Consider the following 21,372-nt stretch of genomic DNA (forward strand, 5'->3'; position numbering starts at 1 on the left):
TCACAGAGTGTTTGTTGTGGGGGGGAAAGGGAAAGGAGATTGTTAGCTGCTTTGAGACTCTTTTGGGTAGTGATAAAGCGGGATATCAAATCCAAACTCCTCTTCCTCCTCCTCTTCTTCTTCTTCATGTATTTGGTCAGGAACTCCACAAACTGAAACAGGCCTTAATTGACCAATTAGTCCTTACCATATTCTGTGTCAGTGAGTTCCACAGGACTGTCGGGCACAAGACAACGAAGCAGAAAGGCATGAACACAGCAAACTGCATAATGCCCTTTGTCCCCACATCCCTTCTTCCTGGAGAATGTATGCTGGGGTTGGCTGAGAGAACAATACTTACTACACTAGTAGACTTTCTGCCCAATGTACTAGGCTTTACTTAAAAGGAACAAAAAAGCCTGCCTTACACTGGGCCAGATAAAAACCAAGCTAGATGGATCGTTTATTCTCTGGTAGCAGCTCTCCAGGGTTTAAGGTAGGGAATCTTTCCTATCTGTACCTGGAGATGCCAGGGAGTGAGACCACCTTCTGCATGCAAAGCTGATGCTCTCCCCACTAAGCTACTCATCTACAGCTGGTAGCTGAGCAAAAATAATAAATTTTAGCTCTGGTTGTTCTTGGTGCTGAAAAAGCAGCTTAAAACAGCTTTGCCTGTTTAAGTCGTCTTACATCTGGGACCTTGTTTGATTCCGTTTTGGAACCTTTGCTGGCTGATGCATCCAATTCATTCATCCTTTGCAAAGAAATCTGCAGGGTGCTCACTGTGGAAAAGAACCAACTGTTTAAAGATTGCCCTGAACTTTTCACACCCTGGGGAAAGGGACAGAGCATGTATGGTGATATTGCTTCTCTTTAAAACTGGTCAAACCAGACTGGAGCATTTGAAGGCAAGGACAGCCGTGGTATTTAAAAGGGCAGTCACAGTGAGTTCTTCACCCATGACAGCCAGATTGGATTTGCTACTTCCACAGCAGATATACCTACCAGCAAGAAAACCCCATGGGTTCAGACATCTACTCATCTTTCTGATGGGCTAAAACGTAAAGGTAAAGGTACCCCTGACCATTAAGTCCGGTCATAGACGACTCTGGGGTTGCGACGCTCATCTCGCTTTACTGGCCGAGGGAGCCGGCATTTGTCTGCAGACAGCTTCCGGGTCATGTGGCCAGCATGACTAAGTCGTTTCTGGCGAACCAGAGCAGCGCATGGAAACGCCGTTTACCTTCCCACCGAAGCGGTACCTATTTATCTACCTGCACTTTGATGTGCTTTCGAAATGCTAGGTTGGCAGGAGCAGGGACCAAACAATGGGAGCTCACCCTGTCACGGGGATTCGAACTGCCGACCTTCTGATCGGCAAGCCCTAGGCTATCCACCTATTAAAACGTTTGAAGTGGTGCATTCACATTTATTCATTTTTTTAAAGTAACATTTTAAAAACAGTTGCAAACCTAATTGTGGGATTTGGGGAGGGATTTCATTGTCGGGGAGAATTGCCAATTTGGCAACTCCCACAGCTGCTTTCCTTTTTGTTCAAAATTTAACCAGGCTGGAGACTTGCAGACTTGATTTTCTCACAGCTTGGCAGGAGAGGATAAAAAAGGGGACAGGGGCACTTTCTAAACTGGCTGAGCTGCTCTAAAAATATTGGGCTGGATCTTATGACGCACTGCCCTACCAACCTCAATCTGCTCTCAGCCAGCCCACACTGGCCTGTCTACTTAATGACAACCAGTCCTGGCTCCCAGCCTCCTCCATAGCCCCTGTACAACTCAGCAGGGAACAGGACAGGGAGAAAACTAGAATTACTTATCTGCATCTGTCCTTGGCTCTGGGTCTGCCCACTGTTGGCCTCCCTGCCTTCCCAGTGGTGGCTGGTGCCCAAATCCAAACAACAACAAGTTTGGATTCAGCCTGAAAAGCTTCCGAAGTACGAGTAGCAGTGGTTTCAAAACATTACTCTACAGAACTCACAGATTCCACAGGAAGTTATCAGGAGCTCCATAATGTAGAAAATCAATTTGTTCTCTGTTACTCCAAGAGTAGAGCCAAAGAGTGGAAGTCACAAGGAAACAGATTTTGGCTAATAGGAGGCATGTTCTAATTGCTAGAACTGTTCGACAGAGGCACAAATGGCCTCATGAGGTGGTGGTCTTTCCTTTGCTGAAGGTATTTAAGCAGAGGTGCAACCAGCTTTTGCCAGGGATGCTGCAGTTGCAAGATTCCTGCAGTGTGCAGGAGGTTGGACTTCTAAGGTACCTTCTGACTTAAAACATTCTATGATTCTGTAATTCTGTGAGTGATAATGGCAGATAGGCTGGTCAATAGAGGCCCCAAGACATTTTGCAGCCTGAAGAAGAGCTACAAATGGCCTCACTTCCCACTAGCGCCCAACGCTTTGAAAAGCTTTGCTTTATCAGACATGAGTTCTGCCCTTCATCAATCTTCTTCATTTGGAAGGCAGTGACTTCCATGGGACATGGAAAAGCTGTGGCTGTCCTGGCAGAATGCAGCCCCTGAAAGGTGCCCAAATTCTGTCGCCCAAAGCATCTTTGCTCAACTTTGCTGAACAGCGGAGGCAAGCCCTGGAGTTTGCACACCATTATCCAACTTCTCCAGCAGTGCACACCTGGTGCCTAACAGATATGGCCACATAGGAACCTGCTTTATGCAAAGTCGTGGGGAAGGGTGACGTGAATCCTCATGGGGCTGGGGCGGGGTGTGCAGCAGCTTTGCCCTGTATGAAGCCCTGCCCAAGGCATGGCTTGGTTTTTCCAAGTCTCCAGCATATATGCATTTGGCCACATAGGAACCTGCTTTATGCAAAGTCAGACCATTGGCCCATCTTGCTCAGCACTGTTGACACTGATTGGCAGCAGCGCTCCAGGGCTTTGGGCAGGGGCTGCCTTCATCCCCTCCTGGAGATGCCGTCGGGAATTGAACCTGGGACTTTACGCATGAAAAGCAGATGCTCTACCACTGAGCTGCAGCCCTTCCCCTAAAGGGCACTCTCAACTGACTAGGCCAGTTGGGACCAACCAAGGCTCCCAGAACCCTCTGCACACAGCAGATGTGAAGATACTCTGCACTGGATGAAGAGATGCAGAAATGGATCCATGAGGGTAGGGTATTTGACCTCCACTGGGGGAAGGGTGACGTGAATCCTCATGGGGCTGGGGCGGGGTGTGCAGCAGCTTTGCCCTGTATGAAGCCCTGCCCAAGGCATGGCTTGGTTTTTCCAAGTCTCCAGCATATATGCATTTGCTGCATGTTTTCAGATTTCTCTTGGAAGCAGGGCTCATCCCTCGTGACTGTCGTAACAGAAGCCGAGATTGCTACAAAACCAAACACTGCACTAGGAGTCTGAATCCCACTCAAGTGTACATTTGGTCTCGAGCGAGAAAATCAAACGGAGGCAGAGATGACTTGGAGATGGAGCCTCCACAGCCAACGAGAAGATACATCAGTTGCATGAGGCCGCAAAAAGAAGCCAGAAAAAGTCAACCAAGCAACATCGGCAGAGCTCCCGTCCTTTCTTCTGGTCCTGCTTAACAACAGCAATGAAAACAGTAGCCGAGCCGAAGCTAGTGGCTTCTTCCCAAGGATATGATCAAGGAAGTGATTACGCAGATGACATCCTATGGAGAAGAGCAGGCTCAAAGGAGATGGGGCGAGTCCGCCTTAGGTCTGCAAAGCAGCTCAAGGCAGACTCATCTCTGCAGCTCGAGCGTGAACAAAATGGTCCCATCAGTCTTGCAATGGGTGGACAAAGCTGGAGGGGAAAACTCCTGTTCTTGTGCCATCGCCTTCAATGAAACCGATCTGTGGGGGAAAAGAAACAAGGAGACAAGATCAAAAGGGGTGGGGGAAGGCAGGCGAAAGAGAGGCTCTTGCAAATGTACCTTTCATAGCACCTGCTTATTATTTCCCCCCCCCCCCCCCGAACCTTCCGCATGACCGCAATCATTTCATTGTTTTCAAAAGTGTGACTGTGGTCTTTTCCTTCTTTATAATTGATGGGATATGCCTGCAACAAGGCTCGCTCTTTCGATTGGCAGAAATCACAGTGGTGACCACGACAGCCTCCTAATCTCTGCTTAACCAACATGTCTGTAGCAACTACCAGTACTTCCCAGACAAAATCTGAGTGGAGCGACCAGAGTATCCACCGCTGCGTATGATGAGCACAAGAAGTTTCTGGTGTCTGCTGTGGGAAAATGTCAGGAACAGCATTTCTGGAATACCGGGTACACTTATAAAGATGGATTTCACTAGTGGGAGGGGAAAGGGAAGGGGAGAGGTATGACGTAAGGAGCCTCAATACATCACTCGTAAAGAAGGGAAAGAGCGCAATTGTACAAGGAAATGATTATAGTGATGCAGAAGGTACATTGCAAATACACACCCGTGTTGGAAAAAACATGCCTTTGATAGCACCTTCCTCCTGCCTTCCTTCCTTCCCTCCCAAGCTAGAAGGAAAAGTGTTCCCCCGCTTTGTCCCATGGAGGAAGCAGCAACACTCACCCAACTTTGATCATCCTCTTCCCGCGTCACCACAATCACTTCACCCTTGGAGAAAGTCAGCTCCCGAGCCTTGTCCCCCTTGCAGTCAACCAAGGCCATGACTCTCTTCGGCCGTCCCTTAGCCTGCAAAAGTGAAAAACGGCAGTTGTCAGTTCTATAAAACCCTCTTTCCCTTCTATCACTGAGCCACAGCCCTTCTGTGGTTCTGTGAAGCCTAAACAGAATTGCAAACAGGCACCTCTTTGATGAAAGGGTGCAGAGTCACCCACCCCTAGCCACAGGTTACCCAACCCTGCCCAAAGCCTTGTCCCCCATTCTGCAAGCCAGCAGTGGAGAACCTGTGACACCCCACCCCCCTGATGTTGCAAGACTACATCCCTGGTATGCATATTTATTGTGGGGGTTTTTTGCCGGGGGGGGGGGGGCTGGTTAAGCTGTTTGAATCTTCATACTTGGCCTTAGGATTCTTAGCAATCTCTGCTGGCCACCCTTCTACCGTATTTACTCGAATCTAATGCTCACCTTTTTTGGCCAAATTAAACTGCAAAAATCAAGGTGCGCATTAGATTCAATGGTACATTTACATTCACCAGGAAATACTTTTATTGGTATCAAGGTTCTGAAAATTAAGGTGCGCATTAGATTCAATAGCGCATTAGACTTGAGTAAATACGGTATTTAGGAAAGGAAAGCCTCCTGGAGAGGTTTTCAATATCTGTAATATCAGAGTTCTTGTCCTAAAGGCTTGCAATTAAGACACAACTCAAAAGGAAAAAGGGTTGGGAGGGAAGAGGGGGAAAGCAAACTCAGGTCTTAGTCCTTAGTTACAGATTTCTTCTAAGAAGCAGCTGGAATGGAAACAGCTCAAGGAGGAAGAGAAGCCAAAAGTTTCTGGGCTCTCAGCTGATGCAGTCCTGCCTCTCCCCATGCTACAGCCTGTACATATCACCATAGGAAAGTTCTACACCTCATCCTGCCTTTGAAGCTCACAAGAGGTCCATCATTCTTTCCTACCAGCCATATATGTTCTTCTCCTGAAGCCTCCAGGGGCAACCACAACCTCTTTCCACAACAGCCTTTATCATCTGAACTTACTTCTCAATGACTCGATTACTGAAATGGATGCACACTGACTATTGGCCCGAGATACCGAATGCTGACAAAGGGTACCATCGTGCTCACCGATGTTGTGTTCAAGAGGAAATCCCAAACCACGTGGAAAACTTGTTTGAAACACAGCATCACCATCTCACAGAACTCACCGGAGCAAACCTTCTTGGCATCGGCACGGGGGGAGGCGTCTGAGCCAGCATCGGAGACTTGCAGGAAGGCAGTTCTTCTGGGCAACCAGAGCTCTGAGGGGAAAGTGGGGTGCCAGGCAACTTGCCCACCGAGCCACTACTGATCCGCCGATAGGATCGGGTGCTCTCAGAGCTGTAGAGGGAAGAGAAAGCGCATGTAAACGAAGGGTAGCCAAGGAACCTGCCAGGGGGTGCATGCCAGGAAAGGTCAGCGCCACAGGCAAAAGTGGGTGGAGCCACAGATGTGACTCTAACCCTTGTACACTCCAGCCAGAAACGCATCTCCCCACCAGGCAAGCAAGAGGCTTCAAGGGCACATTCCAGCCAGGCAAAAACACTCGAGGGAGGTGCAGATTAAGGCTGGTAAGGGCTGTGGCCCAGTGCGAGTCCTGAACCCCAGGCCCGAGGTTTTCCAGCCTAGTTGTAGATCAAGGCTAGCAATAAATGCATCATCATACCACTTTGAACAGAATGCTGGGAAGCCAGAGTGCTTTAACAATTGATCCCTCTCCCTGCAGAACTCTGGGAAATGCAGCTCTGGGAGGGGAACAGGGGGTCTCCTAACAACTCTCAGCAACCTTAACAAACTACATTTCCCAGGATTCTTTGGGGGGAAGCCATGACTGCTTAAAATGCTATGATCCCGTTTTAAAAGTATAGCGCAGATGGTGCCAAAATCAGTTTCCCCCAGGCCATTTACGGTAACCATACCTTAGACTAGGCCCTTGAAGTCGCTGCTAACCTACAAGGTGCTTGGCTTTCAGGCCTTTTCACAACTGACACCTCCTGGTCTCACCTGAACTTGACTGGGTTGGCCTGTCCTTGTTCTGGAGAGGTCCCAGGAGAAGGCTGTAGCACTGTCGCCTGACTGGGGTCCGATCTTCTGCGCAGGGGTCCACTTTCCATTTCGGAGCAGGTTTCCCAGTAGGCTGTGCCTTTGACTTCCGCAGAATTGCGGAAGCTCGACGGCTGCCGGGAAGTGCCACCATCTGGCACTCCAGGAACGCTGGAAGTGGACAAGTGTCTCCCCTCAGGGACATCTGGCGACTGAGGCAAGGACTCTGAGGTGTCTAGAAAGAAATGGGAAACGGATCACTTACTGAAGGAGAAACCGAGATCTCAGAATTACACTGGCTAAGTAAACAGAACGATGGAGGCTTGTAGTCAATGTTAGCCATACTCAGAGTCATCTATATCCACAGAACTGTAATACCTAGCACCCGTAACTGCAGTTCTCAAGATCCTTCGGGGAAAGCCATGTGTTTTAAATGTATAGTATGGATGTAGCTAATGTTAATGGACATGACTAACTTAGGCCCTTTAGTTTTAATAGGTCTATTTGGAGTAAAACCTAGTTGGGTATATCCTGGACACTTTTTTCATACCTGGAAGGAGTGAGCAGTAAATCAGGCAATGATTTTAGTGCTTAATGGAGATATTGGATACAAGCTCCCAATGGATGCTAAGATAAGGTTATCAGATTTTTTTTCAATGAATCTGAGGACACTTTTCAACTTCAATGGATTTTGTATGGGGACTGATTTGTAAATCCAGAGACTGTCCCCAGGAAACGGAGACATCTGGGTACCTTATGCTAAGATCTTTCTACTTGGTGCACATAGGCAGCTGCTTAGGAGTTTGGCGATTACAGGGAGGACTTTACTGACTGCAAAACTGAAGGCAAGAACATCTGCTGGATATGCAAATATCAAAATGTAAGAATCTGAAAGTATGTCTGTACACATAAACTTAACATAATAAATATTTTTGTGAGGGGAAATGATTTAATCACAAGATGGGTTCCATTTTATTCAACATTCAAACTCTCTAGCCAGTGTGCCCCAAGAAAATGTCCACGTAGAAGTCTTGGCTATAATCTAAGATATAATGCATAGACACACTCAGACATGTATAATATAAATATAATACATGGGTTTTACCCACATTGTGAATTTAGATATTGTATAATATGTGTCTCTCTGTGTGTATACACACTTCATTTTCCAACTGCAACAGACCTCTTCTTTTCTACTGGGGCTCTGGTGCACACATTTGTGCAAAGCATGTGGTCAGCCTTGTCATTGCTTGGCTCTACTTACCCAAAACACTCTGCCCTGGTTTTGTCTTGGAACTCCCTCTGGTGGGATTTTTGACTGGCAGTGGTGGAGGGGTCTCCTCGCTCTTTGAGCTTCGCAGGCCAGGCCGTGAGGGGACCAGGATGGTCTCGTAGGTCTTGTTGCTGATGTCTATACCTGTGCAACTCCACCTGTTTGGAGGGAAGAGGGCAGGCTGGCCTGTGGTCGGAGACGATGAAGACCCAAAAGACCGCTGCAGTGGGCTCACCTATCGGAGAAAGCAGCAAAGCTCTGTTTCAACATCCCTATACCTCTTAGCTCACTGTTCCCCAGCCTAGTGCCTCCCAGACTTCGTTGGATTACAACTTCCTTCATCTCTCACCACTAAGCCATGCTAGTTGTTGTCTCAAAATATCTGGAGCACATGACATCAGAAGAAGACTGTACTAGATGCTCATTACCTTCTTTCACTGCACTTAGGACCAGTTCCTGAAACTAACCCTTACTCTGAGTCTTAAGGACTCTCCATGGGTCAAGCACATTCCAATTTGAGACAGCAAATGGTGTCGAAATTGGTGCACATCTGAAGAGATTTGTGAGACACAAGCAAGAGCGAAGACCATAGGAGTGAACCAGAAGAGCCCTGGCTAAAGACCCATCTACTTCCAACACTCCACTTTTCACCGTGGCCAACATGATGCCTCTTGAAAACCTACAAGGAGGATACGAAGGCAACAGAGCTCTCCCATTGATGCTTCCCAGCTGGTACTCAGAGACAGACTACCTCAAACCTCGAGGTTGCATGGCTGGAGGGAAAACAATGGGGCGAGAGAAATGGGCAAGTCTAGACAGGTGGAGGACCTTGCAATAAAGTTACATTCAAGCTGTGACTGTGGGTGCAATGTTTATGAACCTGTTGAAGGCTTCTGCAAGCTCCTTCTTTGTATAACCCCAGGCTGGCCATGTAGGTCCAGCCCTAAGAACTCAAGAACAGTCCTCCTGGATCAGACCAGAGGTCCATCAGGTCCAGCATCCTGTTCTCACAGTGGACAACCAGATGTCTATGGGAAGCCCAAAAGTAGGACATGAGTGCAACAGCGACACTCCACACTTGTGATTCCCAACAACTGGTATTCAGAAACATTCCATCTCAGACAATGGAGGTAGAACATAGCCTGCCCACCATGAATGCCTGACCATCTTTTAAAGCCCTCACTGCATCTTGTGGGAACAAATTCCATAACCATGTGCCCTCTGCTTTCCCAACCACAGGACATCATTTACCAGGGCAACCAGAGGGCAAGACATCCTTACAGCAGCTTCAATTCTTTGGTCTGCAGAGAAATACCTTCCGAGGATTTACACTGCATAGGACAGACTACAAGTTCCATGATCCCTAACCACTGGCCATGTTGATTGGGGCTGATGGGAGCTGGGCACAGGTTCCCCACTTCTGAATTAGGACAAACACACTCAGAGTCCCTAACACACAGCACCTTCTCATCCAGCTCATCTTCACTGTCGTAAGAAAACTCCTGAGGGGTTTCCCAGTCGTAGTCCAAGTGTATCTGGGGAGCCAATTTCCCCGCCTGCGCTTGCTCAAGCTGTGAACAAAGAGCACACAGAGACTCTGTCATCAGTTTACCAATGAGAAAGACCCTTCTGGTTCCTGCAAGTGCTGCAAAACCTAACACATTTGGGGACACAATGGGGCTTACCCCCCAAGGAATCATGCACTGGATTGTACGATAGCAACCCTTCCAAATGCTACAGGAGGCAACGATGGGTCTGCTACTAACAGTGCAAACCATATCTACTCAGAAGTAAGCCCCACAAAGCTCAATGAATTCAACAACCAAGGAAATGTGGAGGCCAGAAAACATCTTGGCTGTGAGTCTCAGAAGACATGCTCCCTGCAGACCTTTTCCATCTGGCCTGGGAAGATGGAACCTTGACTGACTCCAGCTACAAAAGCTGAGGTTGCTGAATGGACTCTTGGGCAGGGGTATTATTGGGGGTGGGGGGCGTTGTTGCTGTTACTGATATTTTTTATATCTTAATTTTATATCTTATGATATACGTGGAAATTGCTCAATTTGGTTGCATATTTTTTGATGTTTTATTTATTATGACCATTCTTGTTACATTGTGATTATGTATCCCGCCCCCCCATGTTGCACGCCAACTTGAGCATCGTTTGAACTAGGGAAAGGTGGCATACAGATTAAATTAAGTATGCATGCATGTAAATGTTCTTAGGACTGTAGCCATAGCCAGTCAATTCCAGCTCACTAACAAGCACTGTTTATAGGGCCCTCTCTGCCTGGACCTCAAGGACCCTCCACAAGCCACACCCCTCACCAGTCCCGAGCCACACCCTCCTCAAATGCCATTGCCTGTCTGGAATGTGGCCGTGAACAGTGATAACGCCCACCTTCCCTTCAAGGAGCTCAAGATGACATACCAGATTCTCTCCTTCCTATTTAACCCCCACAGCAACCCCACGGGGTAGGTTAGGGCAGCAAATAGTGCCTGCTGCAAAAACCACCTAGCTAGTTTCATGGCTGAACGAGAATTTGAGCTCTGGTGTCTCAGGTCCATCACTCTAACCATCACACCATGTTGGCCCTCAATGCTTCACAGGTGACCCCTAGCTTCACCCCCAACCTACCAAGTCTTCACACTCGGCATGCTTGTACCTCCTCGCCACATCCAGAGGTGTTTCGCCAGCTGCATTTACTGAACACAGAGAGAAAAACAAAGCAAGGCTGTAGGAGGTGTAGAGAGGGGGGGAAGGGGCATTTCAATATATTACCCCCACTTGAAACAGGGCATAGAGCTGTTGATGTATGTGGGTTTCCCTTGCACTTGAGTCAGAAGCTGCAGTTAGTGCAGAATGCTTCAGCATATAACACCTTACTCACAGATCTGCACCGGCTGCCAATCTGCTACGGGGCCAAGCTCAAGGTGTTGCTGCTATCAGTATATAAAGCCCGTAGTAACTTTGCCTCCGAGATCTCCTTACCCCATATATATCCACTTCAATCTGCAGAACTGCTCCTGTTAAACGTGCCACGTAATAACTTTCAGTGTGGCGGCACCTAAACTTTGGAACTCCCTGCCTATTGACATCAGCCAGGCACCTTCACTTATCAAGTACTCTTTTCGGCGCCTGCTAAAAACATTTTTGTTTAGGCGAGCTTACCCAGAATGTGTTTTAACCTGCTTTTTGTTTATCGTCAATTTAATTTTTCTCCTGAACACTTTAAATTGTTGTTTTTAACTGCTTTTATGGTATGGTCTAATTCTTTTTTTTTTTCAAACTGCTTTGAGGTTTTTTTTTTTTTTTAAATCAAGCGGTGTATAAGTTTTATGAAATAACCAAGCCAATGCTCATTTTGTGCCTGCCTGAAGAGAAGCATGCTTAATCTTATGTATTCGCATATCTCAGAGAAAGTCACCTGGGGGCCATATCCTACCTGCGTTTGTAGATGCTTTCCCCTTCAGCAGGAGCTTGATGCAGTTGGGCTGATTATACTGGGCCCCATAATGCAGGGCTGTGCTCCCATCTGGAGTGGGCCGGTCCAGATTTCCCCTAAACACAGACAAGACAACGAAGGGCAAAAACCAGCTTTTTTTAAAAAAAGAAACTAAAAACACAAAGCCTAGTTTGTCAGTTCTCATGGCTGCAGGGGAGATCTCCTAAATATTCCTCATGCCCAATAGGCTTTTCAGTCGCCCCCCCCCCCTGTCCTTACTTTAGAAAAAAGTCTGAATTGGCCAGAAATTCAGAACCTTGGTATTGGGGTTGTGTGCGACGCAGCACTAAGCAGATAATTCCGTCAGCACCAGGCATTCTCCTTGTGTAACAGAACAGCCTCTCCCTAAATCTGTTCTAGGGGTTCCCTCAACCATCCAGAGCAGATTTTGGGGTGGCATAGTGCGTGCACGGGATGGGGGGGTGGGGAGGAGAGGAGGGAAAATCCCCTTGCACTAACGCAAAATTTTAGTTGAATTCCACCTTTGCGTTTTGCAGATGGGACCTGCATCAACAATAATACACTAAACTTAATGAGAGTAGAGCAACCATAGCTCAGAGGCTGCATGCAGAAGGACAGGGGTTTAGTCTGCCTCATCTCCATGTAAAACTGGGAAAGACCTTAGCCTTAAACACTGAAGAACCACTGCCAGTCAGTGTGGACAATACTGAGCTAGAAGAACTAATGATTTGACTCGGGTAAGGCCGCTTTCTATGTTCCTCTGATTTCAGGGTTCTTGCCAGCTATTCCTCCCAAACAGGACAATCCATTTCTCTATCCCCACACCTCTAAATTTTTTATTTCTTTCTAACAATCCTCACATTCTGTGCCTACTGAGCATGCTCAGTTCTTATCAGGCTATTTGGGAGGGCGGGGCTCTCCTTACGTTTTTGTGTCTAAAGATTTCTTTTTGTACCTTTGCAAAACTCAAGATTCCCTTAAGCAAGCTTGATAACTCCTCCTTGGTCACGTCTGCACCATACACTAAATCAGGGGTCAGCAACCTTTTTCAGCCATGGGCCAGTCCACTGTCCCTCAGACCATGTGGTGGGCTGGACTATATTTTTTTTTGGGGGGGGGGAATGAATGAATTCCTATGCCTCACAAATAACCCAGAGATGCATTTTAAATAAAAGGACACATTCTACTCATGTAAAAACACGCTGATTCCAGGACCAAGCGGGCTGGATTTAGAAGGCGATTGGGCCGGATCCAGCCCCTGGGCCTTAGGTTGCCTACCCCTGCATTAAATGCACATGGCTCCTGGGAACTGCAGTTCCTTAGCACAATGGTACAATTCCAGGCAGCCTTTATGAACTACACTTCCCAGGATTCTTTGGGGGAAGCCATGTGCTTTAAAAGTGACCCTGATTTCTCAGTGGCCCCATTTCTATCAGCACCCACCAGCTGTGCCCACTATTAGGCAGAGTGATATCACATCCAACTGAACCTGATTGCACAACTCTATATGTGCAGAATTCTGCCTTCCTGCAAACTTCCTTGTCTATAGGTAGCGGAGAATTCTCCACGCTGAGCCTTACCCGTTCTGAATAATGAAGTCAACCAGCGGGAGCGAGGTCTTGTTGGCATAGCGCACAGCCAGATGCAAAGCCCGCTCACCTGGTTCCTATGAGAAGGGTAAAGAGGCAATACTTTGCAAACCTTTCTGTGCTAGAGCTCTGCTCTGATAGATCAAGTCAGATGGGGTGGAAGGGAGGACAAAAACAAACTAGCCACAAGTCAAAGGAAATCCTGTGTAAGCTGCCTGGGTGTGATTTTGAAAAGGGACTTACTATTACTTGCTTGGAAAGTTAGTTTACAACTCATATTACAATATGGCAATTCCCAAGATGATGAGAGGAACAACGCAAAAGCACAATCCAAAATACCCATAAAACCGTCAAGAGGGAAAGACTAAAGAGGATTCCTGAAAAGAGGACTGAGCTTCTAAATCTGATGCACATCTCTTGAAAATGATTCCATTGTGCGCATGCAGCACACTGCCACCAACTTCATGATGTCCCACAATCTGAAAGAACATGATCGGGGAACCCTTCTCAGCCTGAGGGCCACATTCTCTTATATGGCTATGCTTCTGGGGGCCACATTCCAACCCACACAAAGAGTGGGTGGGGCTGGCCCTCCACCCGTGCAGCAATTATGCTTTGAAAAAACATTGCAGTCAATGAACTACATTTTTCTAATGTGTCCCCGCCCCCTTTTCTGGTCTTATACAAATTGGTTTTAACTGTTGTGCTTACATTGGTTTTAGATTCATATGTTTTTTTGTTGTTGCGATCTTTATCTAGCTGGTGTTTAGAGTGCTTGGTATAGATTGGTATCTATATATTTTAATCTCTCTGCGAACCGGCCAGAGAACTTGGCACTTTAAACCAGAAAGTGGGAGAAAGGATGCAACCTGGGAGGGGACATCTGCCTGGGAGTGGCAGGGGGGGCTGCAGAGTGGTGAGAGCTGTGGGCAAGAGTCTCTCGCCGCCCATCCAGAAGCAGAGTGAGCTTAACCACTGCAAAATGAATTCTTCATTATAACAATAAACAGGGCAGGATTATTATTATATTTTGCATCCCACTGCTACAGCAGCTACCCTGAAGAAAGACAGGCCCAACAAAAGCGGTTCCATTGGGGGCAAATGGGGCACTGCCCCACCAACTTCAGTCTTCCCTCAACTACAGCATATTCCAGCCAGGATCCCTGCAAGACATACCAGAGTATGTGTGCCTATAGTGATGGGGTTGCAAGACAGGAGGAGGCTGCTCCGCTGGGGCAAATGGGGCACTGCCTCCCAACCTCAGTCTGCCCTCACCTGCCTGCCTCTTGACTTGCAACCATTATACAGGGTGGCACCCCTCTTAGTCTCCATGCTGCCCTTGAAGAACTCAGCCGGGAAGAGGATGGGGAGAAAACCAAAATGAGTTGGCTCTGGATCGACACCTACTGTTTGGGCTCCCTGCTTCTACCAACCACTCCTATATCGGGAAGTTTTTAATGTTTGATGTTTCACTATGTTTTATATATGCTGTAAGCCGGCCAGAGTGGCTGGGGAAACCAGCCACCACAATGTGGCAGGCCATTATTTATGGGGTCTCGTGATGCCGAACTGCTTCCAGCTAGCTAAGCGATGGCTCACACCTCGTTCCAGTGTTTCCCCCGCGCACACACACACACCCAGTTTTATTCTGCTCACCTGGCCTTCGGGGCTGGCTAGAGGTTTGGACAGGTCGTGGCCCTCTGCAAAGGCCTGAAGCAGAGCCAGGAGATCCCTGCTCCGGATTGCTTCCCAGAGGCGGCAAGGCTCATCCCTGGCCGCTTTGTGAACGTACTTGCGCTCCATGTACTTGGCCATGATGAATTCCTTCCGGGCATTCCTGTGTGGAGGGAAGACGGAGACGTCTCAAACACGGAACCTGTCGCCCAACCCACTGCAATACAGGAAGCCCTGCCCACAGTTGTCCCAGGGTGGGCTTGAAGCGCCAACCTTCTGGTTAACAACCAATGCGCTCCTCCCCCCACCCCACCCCCGGCTGTTTCAGTTTCTACTCACATATCGCTGCTTGAGGAGGGTTTCGGGCTAACGGGGACTGGCAAAGTGGCCTCCATGACTTCATTAAACTTGGCATTGCCAATGCTGACTGCTAGCTTTAAGAACAAGGAAAGGAACCGGTGTTACTGGAGGGGAGACGTATTTCCATGAAGCATAGAGGACACCCAGGCTTTGGGTGGGTGGGTGGAGGTCCTGGGCAAAATCTCTCCCTGCCGGGCCCCCTCTTCTGTTTTAAGAGGCCTTCCCAGGCTTGCCTGGCAATGGTTTGGGAGGATCAGTGGTGCTCTGAGCAGCGATGCGAGCCCACCATTAAAAACACTCCCCACATTGCCCTGTTTCTCCCCACAATGCCCCAGGGAAACAGGGCATTGTGGGAAATGGCAACCTAGGCTAGACCCAAATGCCTTGCCAGGGGGGTAGAAAATGAAAAGGAGGCCCAGGGCAGGCAACAGCAGTGGGTGTTTCCTAAGGGTGCCATGTTACAATAACAATACTGTAAGTAGAAGAGCTTCCCATAGGTGTCCATTTGACTAGCTGGCAAGGCAATCCAAGGCAAAAGGCCTCCCCTCCGGCTTCTCCACTCTGGACAGCAAGTGAAATCAATTTTGTTTAGGGAGCCATTAGAGGAGGACAGGGATAAGAGGATTTAGGAAACTCTTTGCTGCTTAACTTTCTGTATTTGTTGCCTCAGACATTTGGGCAGCACCAGTGATGAGATTATTTGCTCTGGCTACATTTCTATAATATGTTGGTGCATTTTGATTACTTTCTCTTATCCTTGAAAATCTAAACTACGCTAAAAGAGAATGACGGCATTTTAACCCAATTTATATTTAAAGTCCCCACAACCACCCTGAAGGTATGAAAAGGCATAGAGTACAAAAAGGAAAAGCGGTCCCTGATTAATTCTCCACAAGGAACATTTCCTTCTTTATTTTAGGGCCAGGGTGGGGAACGTACGTTGGACTACAATTTCCATCACCCCTGAGTATTGACTATTCTGGCTGGGGCTGATGGGAGCTGGAGTCCAGCAGCTTTAGGAGGGCCACAGGTTGCCTATTCCTATTTTGGGCTATCAAGCTTCTGCCTTTCCCGGCGGCGTCACTTTACAATGTGTCGCTCTTAAGGACACAGCAGCTACTGTCGTGCAAGAAGAGATCTAAAGCAGCAGGACTGGGGAAACTATGGCCCTCCAGATGTTGACCACTGGGCCATGCTGGCTGGGGATGATGGGATTTGGGAGTCCAGCAACACCTGGAGGGCCAGAGATCCCCCACCCCTCGTCTAAACCAACCCCAAGGACACTTAGCCGGCTCCTGCTAGATTTAAAATCTGTTTGTAGACACAGAAATACCTGGTTTTACACCAGATTTAGCTTCCCACTGCTGAGTTCAGGATGCCAAAGAACGTGATGCCACCATGGAGAAAGCAACTTTGGCAGTGTCGCTATAAAAGAGAGGAGTAAGGAGGGCAAAACTGAAGTGGGGAAAGGCCCACTCTTGTTTCCAACGCACAGCCTTTGTGCTTACCAGCAGTTCAGAAGTGCTGAGCACATCCAGGGTCAAAGACTGGATTCGGGAGTAGTGCACCCCCAACTCACGGTGGATCCCTGAACACTCGATGCATGTCAGAATGCCAAGGTTAGTGGAGAGCCACGTGGGATCTGAGAGAGAAGCCAAGTACAGAGATGCTACATGAAAAAGGCATTTTTCTACCCGCCAAGACTCATTCCTTTCCCATCTTGACATGTAAGCAGGTTACAAAAGGACAGTGGGTACAAGCTGTTGGAAGCCCCATGGAAGTGAAGGCAATGGCTAAGAGACTCCCTGGCATAGCCCTCATCCATTTCAATTGGGCTGACATGGAAATATTCCCATTGGATCAAAAGGCTTATTGAGACTTGTGCCTTGGATTTCATAAGGTAAAGGGACCCCTGACGGTTAGGTCCAGTCGCGAACGACTCTGGGGTTGTGGCGCTCATCTCTCTTTATTGGCCGAGGGAGCCAGTGTACAGCTTCCGGGTCATGTGGCCAGCATGACTAAGCCGCTTCTGGTGAACCGGAGCAGCGCACGGAAACACCGTTTACCTTCCTGCCAGAGCAGTACCTATTTATCTACTTGCACTTGACATGCTTTCAAACTGCTAGGTGGCATCAAATCAAATCCTTTATTAAGGCAACCAAATACAGTTGTAGCCAAACAACTTAAGAATTGAACTTCTTAACAAAAATAAAAGCTTGACCCACACAGTAAATAAAAACAATACAAGTGGCAACCATTTTGTATAGGGGGTCCATTCCTGGCCCCTGCGTGTGTTGGTGGAACGCCTATTAGCCCACTACCACCCTCTTCTGGGTCCAGAAGGACCCACATGTCAATTGGACATGCGCAAAATAGTCAACCCCTGTACATAAAAAACAAAATCTTAGGTTCGAGCAAGGCAGCATGTCCTTGTCTAAAGCTAAGGAGCCTTCACTGCAAATTTAGTGGCATTAAACATTACAGATCTGTCCGTACCAGACACCAGATATGTAATATCCTGCTAAAGATTTCTCTAAATATTTTTGCCTAGGTATTTCACGGTTTACAGTATACCATGTAGCGTGCATGACATCCTCTAGCCAGGGGCTACCACATACACAAAAGCAGCGATCTCTGGAGATTTTCTAAAATCTTCCTTCCAGAAAATTATGACTTTATGGTCTGAAAATGCAGGGCTGCTGAGTGCTTTGCAGAGCAAAGGTGGATTTTGCTCAGATAAGCATTCCTCTTCTCCCTGCTGCTATTTTAAAGCAGGGAAAGTACTGGAAAAATCTGGACAAGGCAATGGCATCCACATCCTGTCATCATCATAATCATCATCATGATTTATTATTTATACCCCACCCATGTGGCTGGGTCTCCCCAGCCACTCTGGGCAGCTTCCAACAGAATGTTAAAATACAATAATCTATTAAACATTAAAAGCTTCCCTAAACAGGGCTGCTTTCAGATGTCTTCTAAAAGTCTGGTAGTTGTTTTTCTCTTTGACATCTGGTGGGAGGGTGTTCCACAGGGTGGGTGCCACTACTGAGAAGGCCCTCTGCCTGGTTCCCTGTAACTTGACTTCTCACAGCGAGGGAACCGCCAGAAGGCCCTTGGCACTGGACCTCAGTGTCTGGGTAGAACGATGGGGGTGGAGACGCTCCTTCAGGTATACTGGACTGAGGCCATTTAGGGCTTTAAAGGTCAGCACAAACACTTTGAATTGTGCTCGGAAACGTACTGGGAGCCAATGTAGGTCTTTCAAGACCAGTGTTATGTGGTCTCGGCGGCTGCTCCCAGTCACCAGTCTAGCTGCCGCATTCTGGATTAACTGTAGTTTCCGGGTCACCTTCAAAGGTAGCCCCACATAGAGTGCATTGCAGTAATCCAAGCGAGAGATAACTAGAGCATGCACCACTCTGGTGAGACAGTCTGCGGGCAGGTAGGGTCTCAGATGGAGCTAGTAGACAGCTGCCCTGGACACAGAATTAACCTGCGCCTCCATGGACAGCTGTGAGTCCAAAATGACTCCCAGGCTGCGCACCTGGTCCTCCAGGGGCACAGTTACCCCATTCAGGACCAGGGAGTCCTCTACACCTGCCTGCCTCCTGTCCCCCAAGAACAGTACTTCTGTCTTGTCAGGATTCAATCTCAATCTGTTAGCTGCCAGCCATCCTCCAACCCATCCTCATGTTGTGTTGCAGCACCCACCCCTCCTGAACCTACCTGGGGCTCCACAGTCACAGCATTGCTTGTTGCCTGGCATGTTCTTCACCTCGCCAATGATGAGTTTGGTGAGCTCCTGCAGCCCCCCATCTGCCATGCTGCCAGCCGAAGACACGCACCCCCCTGGGTCCCCCTTGAAAGCGTTGCTGAGTGCTTCGTCCTTGCTGTTCTGGAGCACCGACACCCACCTGGTTCATGGGAAAGAACACCCACCAGGAACCCATTTAATTTGCAGGCCAGGACAAATGCCTTTCGTGACTGCAGTCACTAAGGAAAGGCTTTTTTACATTTAAAGAAATATTTCAATTTCATTCAAGAATTTAAAAAACCAATACAGGTGAATACGAATTTAACACAGACACACAAAACATAACATTTAGGTTGTTTCATTCATGGAAAAAATAATTGTCGGTGTTGGGAGGTGGTAACGTTTTAAAACAGATTTGCTTTATTTATAAATATCAGGATATTGCACTCCAGATCTTATGATACTATTACCTAAAGATGAAAAGTTACTAGGCATTCGAAACAGCAGACCACTGGGGTCACCTAGCTCAATATTGTCCGCACTGACATCCCACCCACACTATACATTTAAAGCAGTGATCCTGCCACTTTCACAGCCTTCCCAAAATGATTCCCAAGAACTGTAGCATGTTAAGGGTGCTGAGAGCTGTTAGGAGACCACTGTTCCCATCAGAGAGCTACAATTCCCAGTGTTTCTTGGATAGAGGGACAGACTGTTAAACCACTCTGGAAACTGTAGCTCCGTGCGGGGAACAGGGGTCTCCTAACAGCTCCCAGCACCTTCAACGAACTATCATTCCCAGGATACTTTGGGGGAAACTGGCAGGCAGTGGCTCTCCAGGGTTTCAGACCAGGATCTGGAAATGCCAGGGGTTGAACCTGGTATCGTTTTGCATGCAAGGCAGATTCTCTACCACTGAGCAATGGGCCCTTTGGGAGAAAAAAGCAAAACAAAACAAACCAGGGATGTAACAGCAGGAACAGAAGTAAGAACATATTTCTTTACCCCTTAAGCAAATGCATAACACAGCAGCTGCTTGTTCCCCTCGCTAATGCTACAAGCAGTTTTCCCCAATCAGAGGGGCAGGAGGCCTAAGGCAGAGAGAACAAGCAGCAAGGGACTTACACAATACATTCATGCTCATCCTCTGCTTGGAAGTGGTAAGTCCTGTTATCTGTAAGGAGAGGAAACGTGGGTGGGTGAAAGAGTAAAGAAGCATGAAACTTCTCTCAACTTGTAGCATAACAACAACAACAACTAGCATTCACAGTATTTTAAAATGGGAAGGGAGCTCAGTGGCCATCCAGCTGCTCAGTCCAGGAACCTTGCAATCTCAGCTGCAAAGAACTGTCCCCCCAATGCATGTTCCCAAATGGTAGGTAGCGTTAGACCCTTTGGCAGCTGCCTGAATATCAGGGCCAGTTCATACTGCGGCTTAATGCAGACTGCAAACCCTCCTCCAACTACTGCAGCCCCTAATTTCGCCTCCCTAAATATGGAGATTCCCTACACTTTGACAATCCAAATAGGAGATCTACATCAATTGCATAAGGAATCTCTGGATCTATGGAGGAGAAGTTGTGGGACAATAGTAGCTGGAGGACAATGCCACTTGGACCAGGGGGAATTAAAGGGGTTTGTCATCTGCATTAAGCCAAATCCTGGACAGTCCCTCAATCTAGGGCTGGGACAACCCCTGCCCCAGCCTCTAAGCATAAAGAGCAAAGAGCAGAAATATTAAGCATATATACCGGTATACAAAAAAAGAAAAAGACTTATAAAGAATAGGGCACCTGTGAGTGCTGTCTCAGCCCAGGAATTTGTATTAGGTAGCAGAATTGTGCTCACAGTCCTTTCACACAAAAATACAGTCCTGGTTTCTTCCACCCAAGTTTTGTTCATTTCAAAATTACATTTTTCGTTTTCTTTTTGTTTATGGGTATGAAGTTGTTGCTGTTGTTAGACAATTGGAAGTGACGTGTCCTTGGTGATCTACTGCAAATCACCCAAAGACCAACCAATAGTTAAGAACAAACCCTTAACATGTGACTAATACATACCAAGTCAGGCATATATATTTGTAGCTTTCACATCAGTTCACAGTTCACAGTGACAGGTTAAAAAGATATTACAACAATTCCAGGAAGGCAAATTCTGAAGGATTCGTGAAGAAATGATATTGTTTGTGATGTTTTGAAACAACAGATTTCCAAGATACAGTTCAAGTGTTTGCATTTTCTTATTTATTATGCATCGTTGTATATTGTGGAGTGGGAAATGATATTTATATGAATTATAAGAACGGAAAATGTTTGTGGGTTTAGTATAAACTGTATATATATATTTTAAAAATTACAACCCCCAAAGTCACTGTTTAGAAAATGAAGAAATTTAAATGTTCTTTTTTCAGAGATTCAGATGAAACTGATTTGCAGCTGACCTCTGGTCTCAACCTGCAGATCAGCAAGTGTTTTGCTTCAGAAAAACTGCTTGATGTTATCAATACGCTTGATAACGTTTAGGAAAATATTGGGTTTTTTTATTAAAAAAAACAACAACCCATAGGTAAATGAGTTGTAAGAGTTAGGTAAA

The 21,372-nt window shown here is 47.3% G+C and overlaps 1 protein-coding gene across 1 annotated transcript in view; it reads right to left on the reverse strand.

Moving 5' to 3' along the window:
* Positions 1 to 1,423: 1,423 nt before the first annotated feature.
* Positions 1,424 to 21,372, reverse strand: part of ASAP3 (ArfGAP with SH3 domain, ankyrin repeat and PH domain 3) — a 63,193-nt gene continuing 43,244 nt past the window's right edge. Inside the window, exons 13-27 of the mRNA XM_033157912.1 lie at positions 19,906 to 19,954; positions 18,753 to 18,940; positions 16,532 to 16,665; positions 15,003 to 15,097; positions 14,646 to 14,826; positions 12,981 to 13,066; positions 11,380 to 11,495; positions 10,572 to 10,639; positions 9,397 to 9,504; positions 7,925 to 8,168; positions 6,622 to 6,895; positions 5,787 to 5,958; positions 4,525 to 4,647; positions 2,814 to 3,822; positions 1,424 to 2,661 (exon numbers count right to left, since the gene is read on the reverse strand). Coding sequence (XP_033013803.1) covers positions 3,748 to 3,822; positions 4,525 to 4,647; positions 5,787 to 5,958; positions 6,622 to 6,895; positions 7,925 to 8,168; positions 9,397 to 9,504; positions 10,572 to 10,639; positions 11,380 to 11,495; positions 12,981 to 13,066; positions 14,646 to 14,826; positions 15,003 to 15,097; positions 16,532 to 16,665; positions 18,753 to 18,940; positions 19,906 to 19,954 — 1,913 coding nt within the window. The 3' untranslated portion in view covers positions 1,424 to 2,661; positions 2,814 to 3,747. The remainder of the gene's footprint in view (positions 2,662 to 2,813; positions 3,823 to 4,524; positions 4,648 to 5,786; positions 5,959 to 6,621; positions 6,896 to 7,924; positions 8,169 to 9,396; positions 9,505 to 10,571; positions 10,640 to 11,379; positions 11,496 to 12,980; positions 13,067 to 14,645; positions 14,827 to 15,002; positions 15,098 to 16,531; positions 16,666 to 18,752; positions 18,941 to 19,905; positions 19,955 to 21,372) is intronic.

This window comes from Lacerta agilis, chromosome 8 (genome assembly GCF_009819535.1).
Source record: "Lacerta agilis isolate rLacAgi1 chromosome 8, rLacAgi1.pri, whole genome shotgun sequence".
Lineage (NCBI taxonomy): Eukaryota > Metazoa > Chordata > Lepidosauria > Squamata > Lacertidae > Lacerta > Lacerta agilis.